Source organism: Pygocentrus nattereri, chromosome 28, assembly GCF_015220715.1.
Source record: "Pygocentrus nattereri isolate fPygNat1 chromosome 28, fPygNat1.pri, whole genome shotgun sequence".
Taxonomy (NCBI): domain Eukaryota; kingdom Metazoa; phylum Chordata; class Actinopteri; order Characiformes; family Serrasalmidae; genus Pygocentrus; species Pygocentrus nattereri.
In genome coordinates, this window is record NC_051238.1 from 4,136,845 (window position 1) to 4,161,573 (window position 24,729).

General features: G+C 41.1%; 1 protein-coding gene across 3 annotated transcripts in view; it reads left to right on the forward strand.

Moving 5' to 3' along the window:
- The first annotated feature begins 3,528 nt into the window (after positions 1–3,528).
- Positions 3,529–24,729, forward strand: part of mindy4 (MINDY lysine 48 deubiquitinase 4) — a 36,151-nt gene continuing 14,950 nt past the window's right edge. Inside the window, exons 1-9 of one of the 3 annotated variants that reach the window (XM_017722376.2) lie at positions 3,850–4,176; positions 4,265–4,430; positions 10,046–10,165; positions 10,253–10,458; positions 12,971–13,229; positions 14,528–14,763; positions 20,129–20,187; positions 20,348–20,457; positions 22,895–23,011. In XM_017722376.2, the coding sequence (XP_017577865.2) occupies positions 10,070–10,165; positions 10,253–10,458; positions 12,971–13,229; positions 14,528–14,763; positions 20,129–20,187; positions 20,348–20,457; positions 22,895–23,011 (1,083 nt within the window). In that variant the 5' untranslated portion in view covers positions 3,850–4,176; positions 4,265–4,430; positions 10,046–10,069. Of the gene's footprint in view, positions 3,631–3,849; positions 4,177–4,264; positions 4,431–10,045; positions 10,166–10,252; positions 10,459–12,970; positions 13,230–14,527; positions 14,764–20,128; positions 20,188–20,347; positions 20,458–22,894; positions 23,012–24,729 lie in introns of those variants that run through there. The other 2 variants (XM_037535617.1, XM_017722374.2) reach the window with 2 other exon arrangements.

Sequence of the window (24,729 nt, forward strand, 5' to 3'; positions counted from 1 at the left end):
TCAAGAAAATGGTCCTATGTACAGCCATGAACACTCCAAGAAGCATTTGTATCATTAAAGGCTTCCTTGCTACGGTGAACTGGTTCTTCAGACTGACGGAGAATGTGCTGAAGACGGTTCTATATTGAACCTTTTCGAAAAAGGGTTCTATTTAGCATTGTAACAATAGAAGAACCCTTCTATTGGGGCTGTATAGAAGCCTTTTCCATAAGGTTCTGTATTGAACCCTCTGCAGCACATTCTCCATCACTCTGAAGAAGAGCAATTTAAGGACGCGAAGAACCTTTATGGTTCCATGTAGAACCTGTTTGGACAGGGTTCGATGTAGCACCAAAAAGGGTTCTTCTATTGTTACAAGCTTGACGTTGTCCGAATAGAAGAACCTTTCCGAGTGCTATATAGAACCCTATTCAATAAGGTTCTATGTGGAGTCGTCTAGAGCACGTTCTGAATCAATCTGAAGAAGAGCGATTTAAGGATGTAAAGAACCCTTATGGTTCTATATATAACTTTTCTGAAAAGGGTTCTATATGGCACCAAAAAGGGTTCTTCAATTGTTACAAGCTTAACATTGTAACAAAAGGAGAACCTTTTTGGTGCTATATAGAGCCCTTTTCAGTAGGGTTCTACATAGAACCATGCACAGCACACTCTCCATCAATCTGAAGCAGAACAATTTAATGATGCAAAGAACCATTTAATCATCCAAAGACGTCTTCAGACGGATGGAGAATGTGCTGTAGATGGTTCTATATAGCATCTTTTTGAAAAGGGTTCTATTTGGCACCAAAGGGGTTCACCTGTTGTAACAAGCCTAACATCATAATAACAGAAGAACCATTTTTGGTGCCAAACAGAACCCTTTTCAAAAAGATGCTAAATAGAACCATCTACTGTTCTTTGAGTGTTCATGGTTGTATGCAGAACCTTATTAAGAAGGGTTCTATATAGAACCATCTACAGCACGCTCTCCATCAATCTGAAGATGAACAATTTCAAGAGGCAAAGGACTCTTTAATCATGCGAATGGTTCTTTGAGTGTTCATAGTTTGATACAGAACCATTTTCTTAACTAAAGAACCCTGGAAGAACCATCATTTATAAGAGTGCTATAAAGGAAGCTTTACTCATCTGATTAAAAGAAATCAAAGCAACACATCAAATTCATTTATCACGGCCAACCACTATTCAGAAAGGCATCCTCCTACTTCAAGGCCTCCTAGTGCTCTCACATCAGTTCACTGTTGGAAATAAAGGTTCTGCGCTGGCACATTTTTCGCTCTTCAAGGTACAAACAGTGTAAATGTTCCCTCAAAGGTTCTACAGTGGTTTTCGGGTCTGATTGTGATGCTTAAATCAGTTTTTCCAGGTGAAAAGTTCCTATTTGTACCTTTTCATAACCCAAGGTTCTAAAACAGAACAGTAAAATAAAAGCCTGGGGAACAGATGAGGTGTGTGAAGTCAGGACAGCTTAGAACATATCAGGTGACACTTTACTGTAGGGTGCTGTTCATAAGGCTACATGACACCTGCATAAGGTTGTCATTACAACTGACATAACCCTACATACCTGCTTATAATGCTTGTTCCAGTAAGCGCTATTCGCTATAATGGTTACATTTCCCAATTTTGCTCAGTCAGCTAAAGTAGCCTTCATGACAGATGACGCCTGGTGTAATAAGCATGTTCATGTGCTGTTGATAAGGGTACATGACACCTACATAAGGTTGCCGTTACAACTGACATAACCCTACATAACTGTTTATAAATGCTTATTACACCAGGCTTCATCTGTCATGAAGGCTACTTTAGCTGACTTTGATCAAAATTAGGAAATGTAACCGTTATAGTGAATTGCATTTATTGGAACAAGCATTTATAAACAGTTATGTAGGGTTATGTCAGTTGTAACGGCAACCTTATGTAGGTGTCATGTAGCCTTATGAACAGCACCCCACAGTAAAGTGTTACCAAATATCATTTCAGTGGAATATAGTTCATTTATGTTCCCTGACTAAAGGTACTGAGATGGACCCTTGAGGGGACCCCCCCCCCCCAAGTGACAAGAGGGGTCCTGCCCCAGGGACAGTTTAGTACCTTTATTTCTGAGAGTGAACAGAAATGTTCTAACATCTGTGTCGATCCGTATTTCCCAGTAATACGTTGGCAGTTTCTTTCTGGCTGAGCTTTTCTTTACGTTAAAGAAGGTGTAAGAACAGCAGTTGCGTTTTCAGCACAGCTCTGATTCCCACTTCATGACGTCACTGTTCACACTTCCCCCATGTGTTTCTATGTTACGTGAAGCAGATTTCTGTGCGTAGTTTATGAAGACTCTGCTGAGGTTTGCAAAAAAGTGACTTTAGGATAGGAGAAATCTTTGTGATATGTAAACTTATAATAAAACGAATAAAAACCCAACTGTCGTGTGTCATTTTCACAGCACGGATCACTTACTGCACTCATTTCAGCGAAGCACCTTCCAACCATACAGCGATACAGTATTGGGCAAAACGCTGAGACCACCCTTCCTTCGTTTAATGTCCAGTCAAAACAGAACAGAACAAGCCACTCATTTCTGGGGAGATATTTCTGAGATCAGGTAGAAGATGATCCCCTTGATTAAGGACATTCTCGTCAAAGGAAAATAAGTGAAGAAGCAGGAGCTACAGGGAAAATGGGAATCCTGACAATCGTGCATGTGTAGCTGTCATAAAAGCCATCATAGTCAAAAGGACTTGAACATTGGTTCTTCAGTGGTCAGGACCCCCATGGACCCTCACAGAGCAGGTACTATGTGGGTGGTGGGTCACTCTCAGCACTGCAGAAACACTGACATGGTGGTGTGTTAGTGTGTGTTGCGCTGGTGTGAGTGGATCAGACACAGCAGTGCTGCTGGAGTTGTTAAACACTGTGTCCACTCACTGTCCACTCTATTAGACACTCCTACCTCGTCGGTCCACCTTGTAGATGTAAAGTCAGAGACGACAGCTCATCTGCTGCTGCACAGCTTGTGGTGGTCAGACTCTAGTCCTTCATCAGTGGTCACAGGACGCTGCCCACAGGACGCTGCCCACAGGACGCTGCCCACAGGACGCTGCCCACAGGACGCTGTTGGTTGGTGGACTGTTCTCAGTCCAGGAGCAACACTGAGGTGTTTAAAAACTCCAGCAGCACTGCTGTGTCTAATTAACTCAGACCAGCACAACACACACTAACACACCACCACCACGTCAGTGTTACTGCAGTGCTGAGAATGATCCACCACCCAAATAGTACCTGCTCTGTGAGGGTCCATGGGGGTCCTGACCACTGAAGAACAGGGTAACAGTGTATCAGAGAAACAGATGGACTACAGTCTGTAACTGTAGAACTACAGAGTGCAGCTATACAGTAAGTGGAGCTGATAAAGTGGACAGTGAGGGTAGAAACAAGGAGGTGGACATGATGTTCTGCCTGACTGGTCTAAAAGACGTTCATCAGAGACCTGTTTCAGCCGCAAGGTGGAGCTGCTGCTGCACAAAAACACATCGTTATCCGGTCTGAACCACCAGCAAGAGGGTGTTTATCACGGAAAGTCTGCTATGTTCGTATTCCGTGCGGATAACAGAGAACAACACAATACAATGTGATGTAAGTTAACGGGGCTACAAACCTGCTCGCTTTCTGTTTACAACCGCTCCGTTGCATTTGTTTTCTAAGGTTGCCATAGTGATTTGAGCGACTTCTCAACCGTCCAATCGGCGGACTGCTTGTGAGCCCGACTAGCCAATCCTAGCACAGGATCTGGCATACTAGCCAATCACAGGACAGGAGGCGGGATAAGCAGCCCATTAGCGAGCTAACGTTAGCTGCCTTGGTGGCTTGGTGAGTTATACGCTCGTACAGGCAGCGCAACGTTAGATGTTGTGTCAAAAGTGCTGAAAGGCTGAATGTATATGCTGTTAAACCAAGCCTTACCGCTTTCTTTCCACATGAAAAGATTATATGGAAATATATTAGCTCACTTCTTCTGTGTTTTAGCTGCCCAGTTGAGCCACGTTAGCTAAGCTAGCCAGGCTGATTCACCTCCTGTCTGTCAGTGTTTCTCCACTTGGTCAGCGAAGTCAGTCAGTCATCATGAGGAAAGATGTGGAAGAGGTCGCGGCAGCTCTTGTACGAGAATATCTCAGTCGAAAGGTGGGTGACCTAACCGTGCTTAGTGCCTTTTCTCGACAGGGCCCAAGCTAGAGACTTAACTGAAGTCAGCAGGTTTCCCTTTCTGCAGATTCCTGTTCGAATTCTGCCTTTGCACCTTAAATTTAGCCAGGCTTGGGGCGCCAGAATGTAGCTGCTGCACCATTTAAGGTGGAACGGGAGAGGTTTGAGGACAAACCAAGCTGGCTAACTTCCCCACCACCTTCTCCAAAGTCGTTTTCTGGGGTCTGGTTCCTGTAAGTCACACATTCTCTTTACTGTTGTTATGCTTCAGTAATGCTGCAACATTAGTACTTCATTGTTTTAGCCAGCAAAACTCAGGAATTTAGCAATTTCAGACAAAAATAGCGGCAGCAGAGAAACTCCAACCTTCTAAGTTAAATTCACATTTCTTGCAGCACCTGATCTGTTTGTGTCATCATTATTGAGCAATTGCAGACCCCCTAAAGGGACCCGGTGGATATTTTCATATTGAGGCCATGAAGTGTTATATTGAGGGCACAATTTATGTGAAACCTAACATGTGGCCTCCATATAAGAATTTGTGGCTACGCCTTGGTTCCGGCCACGAGAGCTGATTGGTTGAGAGGTGCTCTCACTGTGCTGTTGTTTCAGCGTAACATCACAGGTTTTTCACCAACACTGTGCCACTCCACTGAGACGCCGTTGCTAAGCAACGACTTTGACAGCTGTAGGAGACGCTCAAGCTGTTTGAATGTTTTTACTTCTTACTTTGCCCCAAACAGAAAACGGACACTGTTATGATCACATCTGACCGACAGCCGATTTGGTCCGACTCTGAAGACGAGACGACACTAAATTCCCAAACTGTCGTCACCACTGAGCAGCTTTTCAGTCGGCAGCTGTGACAGAAGATCAGCTGAACAACCTGGAATCAGCCAGAAATTAACCCAACACCATTCGGCAAACTAAACAGGCTGTAAGAAGCTTTACAGACCGGCTGGAACAAAACAACATTAATACTGATCTGGAGAAACTGACCAAGCTGAGCTGAACCTGATTTTGGGTCAGTTTTATGGCTCAGTCTGATTTGGTCCGACTCTGAAGATCAGACACATCTGGCGAATGGTGTTGGGTTCATTTCTGGCTGATTCCAGGTTGTTCAGCTGTTCTTCTGTCTCAGCTGCCGACTGAAAAGCTGCTCAGTGGTGACGACGGTTTGGGAATTCAGTGTAAGGAGCTGGAGAACGAACTGCTAGCTGTGCAGCGAGTGGGTGGAGCTCGTTACTCTGACGTAGCAACAAGCTGCTCGTTAAGGAGCTATAATTTGGTGTAGTGTAGTGGTTAACACCTCTATCCTGTAGATTGGGGTTCAATCCCCGCCAGTGCAAGCCCCCTACACTATATCAATAAGAGTCCTTGGGCAAGACTCCTAACACCATCTTGGCCTACCTGTGTAAAAATGATCAAATTGTAAGTCGCTCTGGATAAGAGCGTCAGCCAAATGCTGTAAATGTAAATGAAGGAGCTGAACATTAAAACATATTAAACGCGGCGTTCACGGCCAGTTTATTAACTTCTTACTGTATTTATTTAACTGTATTAAAGCAGTAGAGACACTCGAGGAGTGAGTTATCACCAATAACATCACAGCTGTGATGATCTACGGCCACCAGATCACAGCCGGGATGTTATTTCATGATAACACACTCCCTCTCGGGTTCTGCTGCTTAAATAATCACCACGTCACCTTGGGGGCTCTGTAGACATTTACTATGGAGAATGAAATAATCTCTAGCAACATACATCATCCGGACACTTTCTTAGGAACACCAATCAAATGCTGGGAATGACTCCAACTTTGTTCTCGGAGCAGCCTGGGTTTTTTCATGGCATGGATTCACAAAGGTTCTGGAAACATCCGCTAGATATCCTGCTCCATGCTGACGTGACCGTTCACCTGTTGAGTTCAGATCTACTGACTAGAGAGGCCACAGAATTATTCCGAACCCATTGCTGTGGTCATAGGACCAGTTAAAGGTGACTTGTGACAAGGTGCATTATCATCAGGGATGGCAGGGGGTTTCGGCAGGACGGCTGTATGGGGGTGAGGGGAGTTGGACGGTTGTTAAACCAGTCACAGATCATAGATAGCAAAACAACTCTCCTCTTAAAGGTGTAAACACCAGTGGTGGACAATAACTACACACACTCACACACATTTTCTAAGCCGCTTCTCCCTCAGGGTCGCGGGGGGTGCTGGAGCCTATCCCAGCTGTCATTGGGCGGAAGGCAGGATGCACCCTGGACAGGTCGCCAGTCCATCGCAGGGCAGGACAGTAACTTAGTAAATGTAATTAGTTTCTGTACTTTAGTATTTTTGGTGTATCTGTACTGAAGTTTCTCCGTTCTGGGCGTCTTTTTCCTTTCACTCCACTACATTTCAGAGTCTAATATCCGACTTTTTCCTCCTACATTCTGAGAAATCTGTCGTTCCTTTTGGTTTCTGTGTGTATAAAAACGTAACATGTCAAAACGAAAGAAGCGCAAAGCCAGAGCACCAATCAGGGCCCAGCGGTCACTTTGTTTAGAGCTGGTTTTGACCTGTTGGTCATACCGACCCAGTGCAGCACGCGATTCAACGTCAGCGCAGCAGCGTAAAACTTTGGGAGAGTCTGTTCAACATAAATGATGAACTAACCTAACTTTGTGTAAATAGAGCTCAATATAGAAATATGTCCACATATGCAGTCGAGACTGACGCGGCTTTTTTCTGAATTTCTACAAACACCATTTCATTTTATAGTAAATGAGTTTGGGCTGGTTTATGTTTATGAACAGACGCCTACAGATCAACATAGTAAAGGAGCTCATCTGTGATCCTGAGTTTAAAGCCAGTTTTTATTCAACTTAAACTTGGAACTAAGTTGTAAATAAATCTGAAACTGAAACTTTGCTTGTGTGTAAAAAGTGATTTCAGAGCCACTCGGTTCTCCCTGATGGAAACTGTTTACCTTCAGTGTTTTGTGCTTCTGATCATTTTAATAGACGTCAGCGTCACTAATTAATGACGTTCTATTAAAAGACTGGTTTACCAAGAGAGACGCTGGAGGACTTTCACCTGAAATGAGTTCATGAAGCCAGTCTTGTTATAAAAATGATAACAGGACATCAGAGCCAGAATTACTCTTTTAGTACTTTTACTTTATACTTAAGTACATTTGAAGGTAAATACTTTAGTACTTTTACTCAAGTGGAGGTCTAAAGGGAGGAACTTCTACTTTTACTGTAGTAACATTTTACCTTGGGGGTCTCTACTTTAACTCAAGTACATGGTTTGTGTGCTTCGTCCACCGCTGGTAAACATCCACCCTCCCCCATAGCGAGTTGGAAGCCAGTAATGTGACAGAAACTTTGGGATGTCATCTGGGGAGGCCAGTCATATTTCAGGAGCGTTCTTGGCCACCTTGGCCACCCCTTTAAAACTGTGCATGATTATCATCCTGGATGCATCCATTAGGAGGTGGTGAAGTGTCAAAAGCCACATGTTCATCAACAATGCTGAGAGAGGCCATTGCATTGAAAGGATGCTCAGCTGATATTAGGAGTCCTAGTGTGTGGCAAGAAAACATTCCCTACACCCGGTCATTCTCCTTCTTTCACCAACAAAGCATTTATGCCCACAGAACCGCTGCTCACTGGATGTTGTTCGCACCATTCTGTGTAAGCTTTAGTGGCTGTTCTGCATAAAAATCCCAGGAGACCAGCAGTTTATGAAGTACACAGTCCACCATGTCTCGCCCCAACAGTCGTTCTGTGGTCACTTAGATCATTTTTTTCCCCGTTGTGATGTCTGATGGACATCAAAGCTGCACTACGTAAGTTCTGGGGATTTGGAGACCTCTCTGGTGATAATGTGTAATTGCATGCAATGTGCTGAAGAGCATTGATGGAAAGCCATAGTTCAAGCATATCACTGCTGTTGGAAGAAAACCTCATATCTCAGTTATTGTCGTTTTTCAGTTTTTGTTATAATTTGAAAGTGGCTGTTGCGTTTTATAGTGGACGAAAAGAAACGGCCCAAAACGATTTCGAGAAAATTCTGGTTCCATTGACTTACACTGTAAAGTTTTCATTTTGGAGATACAAGGTTTAGTTAAATTCTTAAGTATTTGGCTGAATCTGATATTTGTCATGTATATGTCTGCTGATACTGATACAAACATTTCTGACATCTACATTGATCTGGATTAGCATTACAGAGAGATAAGCAGTGCTCACATGTAGTCCTGAGTCAATCTCACGAGTACAGTTTATATCTTCATTACTTATTACTTATAATATAATAATACATTACTTGTACATTTATGTCCATCAGAAAAGTTGTAGTCAGCAGTAACGGCCAGGTTTACTAACTGAAACTTACAATGGTTATTATAATCATCCAAAAGCTCAAGTAAGGCAGGAAAAGGTGCCGAAACATCAGCAGGACAAACGTCAGCATCTCTTTCCTTTATGGAGGTCAGTATCTTGCATATATCTTCTTTTGGATGACAGCTTGAATCCTTCTAGGCATGGAGTGCATGAGTTTGCACATCTGCAGCTCAGCCAGGCTTGTTGAATGTTCTCTTTTGGATGGCCAGAGTGTGGCAGGTCTCTTTCCACCACCTCAGTACATTTTTCACTCTTGACTTTGGAATTTTCAGTGTATCGGAAATCTTCCTCCCAGACATTTTATCACCAAGAGACAATATTTATTTGTCAGGTTAGTTCATCTCAGTATTCATGTTTTTTTTTAGGTTTTGAACTTTGTATATGTTTATCTGAAGTACAATAAGGGGGTTAGATGAACATCCTTTAGCTTTCTATTGCTCTAATGGAAAGTATTGACTGATGAGTAATAAAATAGCAAAAATGATTTAAATGGTAAAGTACAGTATCTACAGTACATTAACAAATTAAATCATTCTGAAAAAATAAACGATGATAAAGGTGGCCCTAAGTTACTTTTGAGCACTTTAACTGTTATTTGTAAAGGGTTAAAATGCGGTAATATGAATAAAATGCAGATATTTTTGCACAGCAGCCCAGCATCACCTAAACATTCTGCACTTCTGGAGAAGAATAAATACATCAGTAAATATCAGCCAAATCTAAAGATCTCTCAAATTCTTGTATATATATTTTAAGTAAATATATACTGATATCATGTTTGTCCCTATTCTTTCCTGTTTGCTGGGGTTCTGCTGAGCACCTAACATGCAAGACAGAAATTCCTTTTCCTTTATTATTCTAACATTATACAACCCCATTTCCAAAATGTGACGAGGCCAAAAACCAGTATCTGCTGGCCGTGATCTTTGGGCCCTCAGGCAGCACTGCATTAAAATCAGACATGACTCTGTAGTGGAAATCACTGCACGGGCTCAGAAACACTTCTGAAAACCACTGACTGTGAACACAGTTCATCACTGCGTCCACAAACGCTGTTAAAACTCAAAGAAGAACCCAAATATAAACAGGATCCAGAAACGCTGCCACCTTCTCTGGGCCTGAGCTCATTTGAAAAGGAAGGTGAAGGGAGGTGAAGTAGAAAAGTGTCCTGTGGTCAGACATTCAATGAATCATTTGGAAATCTTTTTGGAAATCATGGACACTGTGTCCTCTTTGCTAAAGACCACTCAGCTTGTTATCCGTGCGCAGTTCAATAGCCAGTATTCATGATGGTTTAGGGGGGCATTAGTGCATCTTATTTTTATTTACATTCTGCACAGCATCCCAACTTTTTTTGGAAATGAAGTTGTACTTCAATGTCTATTATCTGTGTTATTATAGTGTTAACATTAGCTGTGCTTGCCCAATGACTGAATATACAAACGTAATTTTGTAGGGTCTGAAGAAAACGATTGCTTGTATGGACGAGGAGCTTCCGCGAACCAACTTAAGCATCAACAACAGGTCAGATCTGCGCCGAATACTTCACTTGGAGAGTCTCTATAAAAAGAATAAGGTAAGAGCTTTTCTAGTGATGAAGTTGCTTATATCCAAGATAATAAGAATCTGTTTAGGTTCACCTTCTTGTCTGCACTTTCTCCAGTCTGAAGAACACCCGCTGAAATCAATGCTGGAGATCATGGTGAAGGAGCAGATGAAAAAGGGTGGAGATGCGAAGAGATGCCACCTTGTGGACAACCGAACTCTGTCAGCTGAGGAAAATGTGCCTGCTTCAGCCTCCACTACGACCGACGCCTCATACGTGTGGAAAGACGGAGATCTCGCGGGTCAATACGGGGATAGTTTGAGGTATCTGCAGTATTTGAAAAATAGAAATAACAGAAATATTTACAGCACTACTTACAAAATACGTTACCACTGCCACTGTCATACATTTGGACCAAAGTGGAAGTTGTGATGAGTTGCACAACCATTCAAAGGTTTGGAATCACTTGTCTTGTCAATAATTATTCAGTAATAACTTACGCAGAAAGTAGATTGAAATACTAAGAGCAAGACACTAGAACATGTTTTAGAATCAGAATCAAGCTTTATTGGCCAGGTTAACATACAAGGTATTTGGTTTTGGTTACAGGAATATACATGTAGGAAATAAGATATAATAAAACATGCATTCCTACCATCTCTCACACACACACACACACACACACACACACACACACACACACACACACACACACACACACACACAGTGTTATGATGGAAAAAAGAGAAACTGGCGAGATGGAGCACAATGGACCAAAGAAACCTACAGACGTGAGAATTTTCTCCATTAAAAAACCACTGTATTACCCTAGTTTCATGTCATTTCAGTGTATTATGGTCATTTTCTTCATAACAAGCATAAAAATAGCCAATGGCATGCTAATGTCTTGGTAGCTAGCTAGCTAACTTTCCTGTTCCACCTCAAAGAAGCGCCAGAATGTAACTGCTGCACCATTTAAGGTGGAACGGGAAATTCCAATAAGTAGCTGTAGAATATCTGACTTCAGCTTCATATCACTGAAGAATTAGTGGGGGGCGATAATGAATAATTGCCCCCCTCTTTGAAGGTGTATGGTGCCCTAAATGTAACTAAAGCCCAGCAGTGAGGAGCTGAACTTTCCCCTCCTCTGCTGTCCCTGCAGACGGGCAGGGTCGCCTACAGAGCAGCGCTGGTAGCTGTTAATGAAGTGATGCTCTTTTATTTGAGGGCCTCATTTCAGAGGCAAGATTTCAACCACTTAGGGTGACACTTGAAAACAAGGGATAGGGGTAAAATGAAGAAATGGGATTGGGCCTAAGTGGATGACACAGCACTCATAGAACAACGACTGAAGACTCTTATAAGGAACATTTAAAGAACAAAGTGAAAAGATGGGCCGGGATATGACGAAGATTGGGGTTATGAGACCATTGTTGGAGAAGATGTAGAAATGGTGGGCAGCTTTTACCAACTTTAGGATCCAGCAGTTGAGAAATACGACAAAAGGCTGACACTTACCAGAACAAGGATGAAGGAACTTGAAAAGCTCTTCAAAATTTATATGTATTACGGTTTATGTCTACTACAAAGATCAGGATTGTCCAGGCTGTGGTTGTTTCTGTGGTTCTTTATGGATGTGAAAGCTGGACAATAAATAAATGGGACAGGGAAAATATTGATGCCTGTGAACTTTGGTGTTGGCGAAGACTTTTATGCGTACCTTGGACGGCAAACAAATGGATCATTGACCAAATCAAGTCTCACATCTCATTCGAAGCCCAGTTAACCAATTCCAATTCCTTTATTTTGGACATATTTTGAGAAGAACTAGTTAATTGGAGAAGACAGTTGGAACAGTTGAAGGTAAAAGAGGAAGAGGACAGCCAACAAGAAGTCATTTACAGGGCTAAAAAGCCAAACAACAGACAGGACATTCTGGAGAAACACCATCTGTCCGAACCGACTTGACGGCGCTTAATAATAATAACCATCATCATCATTATTATAATCATAATTATAATAATACACTGAAAGTGACACGTTTCATTAATATGCAACCATTTGGCACATTTTAATCATTGTACAGCGTATTCAGTGAATTACCACTAAATGTGTTGAAAGACATCAATCAGGCGTAACATCCTGACCACCTCCTTGTTTCTACGCTCACTGTCCACTTTATCAGTTCCACTTACTGTATAGCTGCACTTTGTAGTTCTACAGTTAGTGTTGCGCTGGTCTGAGTGGATCAGACACAGCAGTGCTGCTGGAGTTTTTAAACACCTCAGTGTCGCTGCTGGACTGAGAACAGTCCACCAACCAAAAACATCCAGCCAACAGCGTCCTGTGACCCCTGATGAAGGACTAGAGGATGACCAACACAAACTGTGCAGCAGCAGATGAGCTGTCGTCTCTGACTTTACATCTACAAGGTGGACCGACAAGGTAGGAGTGTCTAATAGAGTGGACAGTGAGTGGACACAGTGTTTAAAACTCCAGCAGCACTGCTGTGTCTGATCCACTCAGACCAGCACAACACACACTAACGCACCACCACCACGTCAGTGTTACTGCAGCGCTGAGAATGATCCACCAACCAAACAGTACCTGCTCTATGGGGGTCCTGACCACTGAAGAACAGGGTAACAGAGTATCAGAGAAACAGATGGACTACAGTCTGTAACTGTAGAACTACAGAGTGCAGCTATACAGTAAGTGGAGCTGATAAAGTGGACAATGAGCGTAGAAACGAGGTGGTCATAATGTGGTGTCTGATGGGTGTAAAATTAAATTGACTTGAATCATTTCTTGAACGTTTCTGTAATTTTTTCGCAGTTTGTCTGAGAGCAGCAGTGCTGTGTCCCAGCTTACAGCATCTCCCGCAAAAGAAAGTCCTTCACCAAAGAGCTCCAAGAGCGTTTCTCTCTGTGAGAGAGGCATATTTCTCCCATCCTCCAGCCAGGACAGCTTCCTTGCCTCCTCTAAAGCAGGATTAGGTTATGAGAAGAAGAACAGCGATGTGGATGGTCAGGGGAGCAGGACCAGCAGAATGAGGAGAGGCATCATGGCAGGCCCCATTACTACCTCCTCCCAGGTGTGCTCCTTTCCATACTTTACCTTTATGTCTCAGCTTATCGGTAGATTTGGCTCCGAGTCACTCATTCCTACTGTCCAAACATATGGCACGTTTAATGTGATGTTTTAATCTTTCTTACGTGTTAAATTTAGCAAAAAATTAGAAACGGTGCTCTAAAATTTGCAGGAATAAGCAATATGTATGTATTTATGTCATTTTCCTCTGATACATTCAACACGCCAGTGCTTACTGTAGCAGTTTTACTGTAAAACAGTTACACTTCTGTGTATATCTGTATCTATTTCTGCTCCTGATGTGTGTTTTTGTAACACTGTCAGTGACTCATACCACATCTGTTTTATAAAAAAAGGGGAAAATATACTTTAATTAAAACTAAGTTTTTGAGCTGTTTTGAGCCTTTTTTCTTACATCAGTTGTCATACATTTTTCAAACATCACTGACTGGCGCAACCTTCAGTCCAACGGCCACAGCTGCCCAGGAAAACACCAAAAATAACCGCTCTGTGGTTTAATTCCTGCTTTGTGTTTACAGGGAATAAGTGGCATTTGGTAAAGTTACTTCATGAAGATCATGACTGCTGTGTTATTTCAGCAGAGAATAACGTATTTGTGAATAGACTCTGTCAGATTGTAACGCTGGGAAGCAATGATGAGGCGGACGCATGTGCTGAGAGAAGCGAGATTTATTAGGGGCAAATCCATTCTCAGGGTCTAGACAGTCCAGGGTCAACATGGATAGGACGACCAGACATTACAAAAAAGGAAAACAGGCTAAACGAACAATTGAGGAGAGCAGAACAAACACCAAACGATACAATACAATACAAACAAAGACCAGCAACATAACGGGAAAACACAGGGCTTAAATATTGGAACAGGTAACAAGACACAGGTGGTTAACAAGAGGATTTACAAGACACAGGTGAAAATGATCAAGGGCGGAGTCTAGAAACAAGGGGGCAGGACCGGGAACAAACAAAACATGGAGGACTGGGAGGAGCCAATCGTGACATATTTGATGTCAGTTCTCCTTGATGGAGCTGCGCAGGAGGAGAAGGGACAAATGAATGATATGATTTTCTATAGGAGCGGGATGAAATCCTGCCTGAGTTGGACTAAAAAAATCAGACAACAAAAAATGATAGGCTATAAATTTATTATTTGCACTAATCCAAGAAATCGTAACATTTGTGAGTGCATTTTTCCAGTTGAGCTGTCGTGTGAAGTTCTGCTAAACCTGTTGTTGCTGTGGTAAGTTGATGAACTGTGATGGTGAATATGGTTTCTTTTTGTAGGAAAACAGCAGGAGACGTCCTGTCCGGAGAACACCAGGCTCTTTGTGTCTAGATAAGCCTGAAGATGATTCAGACAGAGTGAGCTGGATGAGCCAAAGCAGCAGTTTGGATGCTGGACTCACTGAGGCTGATGGAACAAGGCCTTTTGAGAGAGCTAGCAGCCTGTCTGTCAGTTCACATAGACAGAGTATGGACAGCAGTGAGTTTGACGGACTGCAGAGAGTCAAACTTCACAAGTAAGCCTTTCTCTGCATCTCTTTTTTTGACCTAGTCATTGACAGTTTACATAAGCAACACTTCAGGCCAGATGTACACACGAGTGTAGGCGTGCGGCAAAATGTGATGCAATAGAATCGTTTTTTAAGGTTTTTGTTTCATGTGGAATATTCTTTTTAAGCTGTGGCCACAGGAGAGGGGGGGGTGGAGAGCAACAGATTATGAACAAAGTCCAAGTCTTATAACATTTCACAAGAGCGCTACAGGAGGTCAACATTATACCCAATCAGGATGACTTAAAATGATGCCATAAAATGGGATGACCCTTACCCCTAGGGGGGATGGTGGTCCTAGGTGAGAAACAGTTTGCTCTACAGGACACAGTAAAATAGCAAGAATTTACACTCAGCCCAATGTCTAGTGGGTCGGACCAAAAAAAAAAAAAAACGTTTTGTAGGCCAGTAACACATCAACAGTGTGTTAAAGGGGAGCTTCACTGATTTTGCAAAACTACTTAATCATTCACATGTGAGTGGTTTACATGGTGGTATGGCGTAGTGGGTAATACCACTGCCCTCTACGCTGTACACTTGGGTTTAATCCATGGCCTCGGCAAGCACCCTACACTATACTAATGAGAGTCCTTGGGCAAGACTCCTAACACTACCTTTGTCTACCTGTGTTAAAAAAAAAATCTAAGCGTAATTCTTTCTGGATATGAGCGGCAGATAAAATGTAGAATGTGAACAAAATCGCTCAGAGTGGATCGGTGTGAAATGCGGCACCATTATAGTACTAGGAACCAGACGTCCGCTGCGTTTAGTTGCTCTAAAGGCTACATGCCCTTAACTTATTACATAGAACAGTTATAAACGCCTTGCTTGACTCTTGAGATGTTGTTTTGTGAAAGTCGAGAAGTTTTGGCTCAAAGTGTATTTTTAGAAAGTATTACTCAAGGAATACTTTAGAAAGTATTACTCAAGGATTACTTTAGCAAGTATTACTCAAGGATTACTTTAGAAAGTATTACTCAAGGATTACTTTAGAAAGTATTACTCAAGGATTACTTTAGAAAGTATTACTCAAGGATTACTTTAGAAAGTATTACTCAAGGATTACTTTAGAAAGTATTACTCAAGGATTACTTTAGGAAGTATTACTCAAGGATTACTTTAGAAAGTATTACTCAAGGATTACTTTAGAAAGTATTACTCAATGATTACTTTAGAAAGTATTACTCAAGGATTACTTTAGAAAGTATTACTCAAGGATTACTTTAGGAAGTATTACTCAAGGATTACTTTAGAAAGTATTACTCAAGGATTACTTTAGCAAGTATTACTCAAGGATTACATTAGAAAGTATTACTCAAGGATTACTTTAGAAAGTATTACTCAAGGATTACTTTAGCAAGTATTACTCAAGGATTACTTTAGAAAGTATTACTCAAGGATTACTTTAGAAAGTATTACTCAAGGATTACTTTAGAAAGAATTACTCAAGGATTACTTTAGAAAGTATTACTCAAGGATTACTTTAGAAAGTATTACTCAAGGATTACTTTAGAAAGTATTACTCAAGGATTACTTTAGGAAGTATTACTCAAGGATTACTTTAGAAAGTATTACTCAAGGATTACTTTAGAAAGTATTACTCAAGGATTACTTTAGGAAGTATTACTCAAGGATTACTTTAGAAAGTATTACTCAAGGATTACTTTAGAAAGTATTACTCAAGGATTACTTTAGAAAGTATTACTCAAGGATTACTTTAGCAAGTATTACTCAAGGATTACTTTAGCAAGTATTACTCAAGGATTACTTTAGAAAGTATTACTCAAGGATTACTTTAGCAAGTATTACTCAATGATTACTTTAGCAAGTATTACTCAAGGGTTACTTTAGAAAGTATTACTCAAGGATTACTTTAGAAAGTATTACTCAAAGATTACTTTAGAAAGTATTACTCAAGGATTACTTTAGAAAGTATTACTCAAGGATTACTTTAGAAAGTATTACTCAAGGATTACTTTAGAAAGTATTACTCAAGGAATACTTTAGAAAGTATTACTCAAGGATTACTTTAGAAAGTATTACTCAAGGATTACTTTAGGAAGTATTACTCAATGATTACTTTAGAAAGTATTACTCAAGGATTACTTTAGAAAGTATTACTCAAGGATTACTTTAGAAAGTATTACTCAAGGATTACTTTAGAAAGTATTACTCAAGGATTACTTTAGAAAGTATTACTCAAGGATTACTTTAGGAAGTATTACTCAAGGATTACTTTAGGAAGTATTACTCAAGGATTACTTTAGAAAGTATTACTCAAGGATTACTTTAGAAAGTATTACTGAAAGATTACTTTAGAAAGTATTACTCAAGGATTACTTTAGAAAGTATTACTCAAGGATTACTTTAGAAAGTATTACTCAAGGATTACTTTAGAAAGTATTACTCAAGGATTACTTACATGTTTTCTATCAAAACCACATTCTCTGAAATCAATGCATGAAAGCTAACTAGCCTTAACACACGATTCGGCTAACACAGACAACAGCTTTTGTTTACAGTTTATTTTTATGGCTTTTTGTGTGTTTTTTTGTACCTATTTTGGAAGATTGCAGACTATGCGGAGGACTTCCAGGAGGCCCGTTTCCAAAATATCAGATCCATATAGCTTTAAACCAAAATACACAAAGGAGTTGCAGCAGTTAAAGAGAGAGAGAGAGAGAGACTGAACCCACTGGTGCTGATGCAGAACAGTACAGAGTGAATGGAATCTGCTGGTGTTACCAGTTCATGAAGTAGGATAGGGAGTTTTTTTTTTTTTTTTTGTGTGTGGCCTACTTTACACAGTCTCTTAAGCTGGCGGCTACCAGTGATAAATGCTCTTTGGCTAACGATGGCCAAGTTCATTTATTTCACTCAAGAACGATTCCAGTTTCTGCTGTAGTGAAGCAGCAGGTGTGTTGGACCCTTTTCCAAAACGTGTGGAGGGCAGAGAGCTACATTCAGGGCGTTATAAAGGAAAAATAGTCCCCAAAGGCAACGTATATTATATTTAACTTAGCACTATTTTACCATAGACATACAAGACACATGTAAGTTCACCAGACATTTTTGATGGCAGATAAAATGGTGATATTTTTAGTGTAGACATAACAATGTCTGGTTCCTAGCACTATAATGGTGAACAATTTTGACCCGCATCAAACCACTCTGAATGATTTTGTTTACATCTAAGCCATTAAATGACTAATTCATTTTGCAAAAATGATGGAGTTCCCCTTTAATTTATCATTGTTTATCTGAAAGATACGTTCTAAGTGCACAAACATATATCTCTTAAAAAGGAGTGTAGGTGATATACACTATATAGACTATATATAGTATTGGGACACCCCTCCTAATTAATGAATTCAGGTGTTTCAGCCACATCCATTGCTAACAGGTGGATAAATTTAATCACATAGTCTTGCAGTCTCGATAGACAAACACTGGCAGTAGAGGGTCGTACTGATGGGCTCAGTGACTTTAAACATGGTACTGTAATAGGAGTCAGTTGGTGAAATTTCTGGCCTGCTAGATCTGCCCCAGACAACTGTAAGTGCTATAATTGGGAAATGGAAGTGTCTAGGAGCAACAACAGCTCAGACATAAAGCAGTAGACCACACAAACCCACAGAGTGGGTCCGCGAGTGGTCAGTGTCTGATCTCACAATTGCTCTTCCGGATGAATGTGCAGAAATTCCCACAGACACTCTCCAAAATCATAGAAAGCTTCCCAGGAGAGTGGAAGCTGTTAGAGCTGCAAAGAGAGACCAACTCCATATTAATGCCTATGGATTTAGAATGGGAGTCATAAAAGCTCTTGTAGGTGTAATGAGTAGGGGTCCCAATACTTTTGTCCATATAGTGTATGCAGAGTGTAGTTTTGGTGCTCTATAGAACCCATTTTGAAAAAGGTTCTATATAGCACCGAAAAAGGGTTTTTCTGTTGTACACACTTGAAAACGATGGTTCTTCAGGGGTCTTTAGTAAAGAAAATGATTCTATATAGAACCATGAATGTTGAAAGAACCGTGTGCATGATGAAACGGTTCTTTGCATTGTGAAAGTGTTCTTCAGATTGATTGTGTAGATGGTTCTATATAGCACCTTTTTGAAAAGAGTTCTATATAGCATCCAAAAGGGTCCTTCTACTGTTACAATGCAAAAGGATCTTGGTTCATTGTTCTATATACAGCCATTCTCTTTACTAAAGAACACTTGAAGAACCATCTTTTTAAGTGTGTACAAAACAAATGAACAGACTGCAGTTCATTCCAAAAACACCTGACTGCTGTTTCATCACGCCAGCTAGAAATATGTTGTTTTTATCGATTCTCAGTTGCTCAAATTGCATCATGAGTCTGACATTGGTTATATTCGTTGAACACAGCAGGCAATAGTGGCCCAAATCTGATTTCCTCACCAAATCCAACTGCTCACATTATCTTTTAAATGTGATCTGTATGGGACATCAGTCTGAACAGATCAGCTCCTAAACCGACCTGCATGTGCTGAAGATCAGTGCTTCACATTGCTCATTCAGAGGTAAACAATCATGACAGCCAGCGAACACCAGTAAATTTTATTTTTACCTACAAATCTAATTGTGCCGTGGAGCCGCAACAGGGCAGTAAATGAGCTGCGTATAGCCGACCCCTGATCTAATCAGACTAATCGAATTAAATAGGGGCTGTTGATGGAATTAAACAAATACAGTGAGAAATCAGGAACCAAACCTATGTCCTAACTGCGTTCTTCTAACTTACACAATAATATTCTTTAAAAGAACATTGATTCACCGCGTTTATAACTTATTTATGTTTAATTCATCCTAATTTTAGTGTTTTGACTGGCAAAACATTGGGCCTCATTCACCAACCGAGAAGAAATGTCTCCGGAAAAAGCCACTTAAGCAGTTTTCACAGAGATTCTGACATTCGCCAGCGTTCTCTCATTTGGGCTTTGGTCTTAGGTGAGAACAGAATCTACACACACTCAAGAGAACAAAGGTGAGAACAGTTCTCCGCTTTAAGAACATGTCATGAATCGGACGTGGACTTTTTCTTAGGAGCTTTCTTAAAGGCACATTTAAGAAAAAGCTTAGGGAGATATTTGTGAACGAGGCCCAGTGTTCTTGTTGTTCTTACTGTAATTCTTACTCTTCATAAAATGCATGTTTAAGCTCGTGTGCCTGATTTGTACATAACACATTGGCAGAATCCATCGGATTTCCACCTGAAACAGTGCCATGACTTCTGAGGACCTGTGCGTGTTCCGAGCTCTGTTGATCCACTTCTTTCATTATAAAGTTTTGCTATTTTCTCCACAGAAACAAATCAGCGTGCAGTCCAAGAGTGGATGGTCTCCATATGGCGGGACTGGTTCTGGGTAGGGCTTCTATAATGTTCCTCAGACTGCAATTCATAGCATGGTTCAAGCCAAGTGCTTGTTAAGGTCTTGGAACCGGTTGCGTCCCTGAATGTATTTTGCTTGAGATGTGTCTTTTTAATTAGCATGTCAGATGATCTTGATTTGTTTCTCTTTGCAGATGACATAGAGGATGATGAGGACCTGTGTGGTCTTTCTACAGTGCCGGTCAGCAACTCTTTACCTCAACACAATTTGAACAAACGTCCCATGGACCAGCAAACGGCTACTGTAAGTGTGGCTTCGTTGAAAAGAGTTTAAAAAATGACCTAACAGCACTAATGTGGTGAACACTGAATAAAAGGTAGTAGGAACCAGTGGTGAACCATGACTGTTAGAACTAGGCCCATAGTTTTGGCTATAAATTATGATTAAAAACAAGGAAAAACCTCTATGTTAATGCTAATTTCTGCTAGTGGGCTTCTCCTGTGGGTTTCTAATAGTATGTTGGCAGTAAGCTAGTGGCAATTCACATGAAATGTTTTGGTGGTTCTAGATTAAACGGAAATGTTTAAAGCTTGGGAAAGACGTTGCATATTTTATTTGCCAATCAACCACCAGGTGTTTTTTTTGTTTGTTTGTTTTTTTAAGCATTACACAACTTAAATAAATTTACACAAATTAAAAAAAAAATAATAATAATAACTTGTAAATAAATAATAATATTGTTCAGTTTCAACATTTAATATGTTGTCTTTGTGCTATTTTCAATGCAGTATAGGGTTTAAATTATTGTTGGATATTAAAAAGACCGTTTTTGAAATGGTTTCTGATGGCTTGTCATAGAGCTGCCGCCACTGTTTTCCATTTCTAACAACTAACCGAACCCTGCTTAGACTCTGGCTCATATTCAAAGTATGTACACTATATTTCCAAAGCTATTCACTCACCCGTCCAAACCACTGAATCCAGGTGTTCCAGTCACTTCCGTGGCCACAGGTGTATAAAGCCGAGCCCCTCGGCCTGCAGACTGCTTCTACAGACATTAGTGAAAGAATGGGTCGCTCTCAGGAGCTCAGTGAATTCCAGCGTGGTACCGTGATCGGACGCCACCTGTGCAACAAGTCCAGTCGTGAAATTTCCTCACTACTAAATATTCCACAGTCCACTGTCAGTGGGATTATAACAATGTGGAAGTGATTGGGAACGACAGCAGCTCAGACACGAAGTGGTCGGCCACGTAAAATGACAGAGCGGTCAGCGGATGCTGAGGGGCATAGTGCCCAGAGGTCACCAACTTTCTGCAGAGTCAATCACTACAGACCTCCAAACTTCATGTGGCCTTCAGAGCAGCTCAAGAACAGCGTAGAGAGCTTCATGGAATGGGTTTCCATGGCCGAGCAGCTGCATCCAAGCCTTACATCACCAAGCGCAGTGCAAAGCGTGGAATGCAGTGGTGTAAAGCGCCGCCACTGGACTCCGTGGAGCAGTGGAGACGAGTTCTCTGGAGTGACCAATCACGCTTCTCCATCTGGAAATCTGATGGATGAGTCTGGGTTTGGCGGTTGCCAGGAGACGGTACTTGTCTGACTGCATTGTGCCAAGTGTAAAGTTTGGTGGAGGGGGGATCATGGTGTGGGGGTGTTTTTCAGGAGTTGGGCTCGGCCCCTTAGTTCCAGTGAAAGGAACTCTTAAAGCTTCAGCACCAAGAGATTTTGGACAATTTCATGCTCCCAACTTTGTGGGAACAGTTTGGGGACGGCCCCTTCCTGTTCCAACATGACTGCGCACCAGTCCACACAGAAAGGTCCATAAAGACACGGATGAACCAGTTTGGTGTGGAAGAACTCGACTGGCCTGCACAGAGTCCTGACCTCAACCCCATAGAACACCTTTGGGATGAATTAGAGTGGAGACTGTGAGCCAGGCCTTCTCGTCCAACATCAGTGTCTGACCTCACAAATGCGCTTCTGGAAGAACGGTCAAAAATTCCCATCAACACTCCTAAACCTTGTGGAAAGCCTTCCCAGAAGAGTTGAAGCTGTTATAGCTGCAAAGGGTGGGCCGACATCACATTAAACCCTATGGATTAAGAATGGGATGTCACTCAAGTTCATATGTGTGTGAAGCCAGACGAGCGAATACTTTTGGAAATATAGTGTGCGTTTATTTTCTACGAGCCACAAAATGACAGGGAACAATTTTTATTGCACAAATACTATTTGTTTTCTGAAACTAACACACTAGAAAAAATAAAAAAAACTAAATGTGGCGTGTGAAAGGGAATTTTTTGATTATGCTAAATATTTAACTTCAAGAAAACCTGGCATCGCACGAATCTGGTCCCTTTGTAAATCAGTGTGTGATTAGTTGATTCCTCTGTCACTTCCTAACTGTGTTGGTAGTTAATCTGACCCATTTAAGTCATCAGTTTAGCTCCCATAGTCCTCATGTATCTACCAAGAAAGCAAGGAGAGGAAAATCTGTACTGGACGATTTTCCGTTTAACCTTTTCTCTGTTTACAAACAAAATGCAACAGTGAAATAACAGTATTAATACAATGCGTATAGAGTTTAAATACAACAAGCATAATGACTCTCTTAAATAAAAATTACTTAAACATCACAACTCGCATTCTTCACGATGAGCGTTAGCATTTTTGGATGCATTCCTTAAAGTGCTGTTCCTGAAGAGTCATGTTACTAATTACCTGCTGATTTATTTCAGGCCCTGAAGGAGATCATATTCGGCTCTCCCATGATGTGTTTCAGCGAGGAGTGGAAACGCCAGAGTTTCACTTTTTCACATGTTCCTGCTCTGAGATACGGGATTGTGCAGAAAAAGGTATTAACTGCATCTGAAAGACTCACATATGCGCTAAAATGTCATGCAATCATGTCCCCAGACCTTGATCTATGAGATAATGCCCAGATAATCTGAAGGGTTTGCTCACTTTACCTAAGCTCAAGTTGAAAAAAGCAGTGAAGGCAGGACTGTGGGGTTCTAGCTACTCCTCCTGTTGTATGGTGGGGATTTTAGCATGCCAGACTCCACTCACTGCTGCAGCAAAAGTCAAAGACTACACCAGAGAACTTGTAGTGAGGAGAATTTCCACTGTGCATTGTGTTCTGGCTTTCTCAAACGCTAGAGGGCGCTCCTGGGCGGGTGTTCGTGCCAGGCACTGCTTAGAAAGCCTTGAGAGATAAGCGGACAGCTGCATGCAAGAAATGCTGCCTGTTAGGTAAAAGCAAGCCAGCTTTTAGTGAGGAGATAGATAAACAGCGAGCAGGAACGGGTCGTAACTCTTAAACATTTAAAAAAAGCCATTATTGAAAGTCATAAAAAGGGTCCTTGTCAGAAAAAGCATAGAGGTGTCAAAAAGTAAATTTAACATAGCGAATATAATGAAAGCCACTGGGAACCCTAGGATGGTCAGAGAGGAGGAGTGAAGAAATCACCCCGGGAGGGGCAATGAGCATATTCAAAAAACATTATAAATACTGATGTGTTGGGTTGGATCTTTGCATTTTTGGCTATCCAGAAGCCGACTTGTCAACTGAAACTTCATAAAAGCCTTTTTCTTCGAAAGAACCGACGGCGGAAAATTCTTTTTTTTTTCTTCGTTCTCGCAAGAAAACCTTTCAAACTTTTTGGCTGTAAACTTTTTGTACTTCGCAAGAACGTTTTTTAAAATCTTGTGATTTAATTACCTTTTTACATTATAAAACAGATTAAATTAAATTAGAGTACTAATTAAAAAATCAATTAGTTGTAACATAACACTACGTCCGAGACCCAGGGTGGAGGCCGGATCAGGGTGGAGACGACACGCCACTGCATCTTTTTGAACTGCTGCTAATGCAACATCATCGGACAGCTGAACACGCTTGGAGGAGAACGCTAACCACTGGTTCTGTTACTTACCCTTGTGTGGTGTTCAGGTCTGTGGGATCCATTTTCAATGTTTACTTAAAGAAAAAATGTGATTTATTATTATTTCAACCTCAGATTCTTGGCTTTTGCTCATTTTTTGGGAAGAACATATAAAATAACCCATTTTCAGTGTCTTCACTCTGTTCACCCCCCACACATCTATATTACACACGTAGTGTTGGGCTGAACCCACGGGGAGGAAAAGTGTGGAGGTGCTGTGTCATTCACTCTGTTCCCCTGCATGGCCTGCTGTTAGTGTGTGTGTGTGTGTGTGTGTGTGAGGGTGAACATCATGGACAGGCTGCTGACTGGCTAGACCTGCTAAAGAATCCTACACTGGACACTTGTGATATTTTAAACGTCTGGCACTTCGACATAAATTGTTATGGCTGTATTGATTTAAAAACCAATAATGTGGTGGGTCCAGCAGACCAGTGAACAGATCAACACCACACAAGGGTTAAATAGGAGCTAATAAAGTCACAATATATATATGTTAAAAATATGTTGCTTAACTGCAGAAGCTTCTGGGTTCATTTCTGTCAAATTAATGTTTTTTTTATATTCCCTGACTTTGAAAAATGAGTAACTTATTGGTCATTTTAACTGGAAAGGAAGGAAGGTCTCTG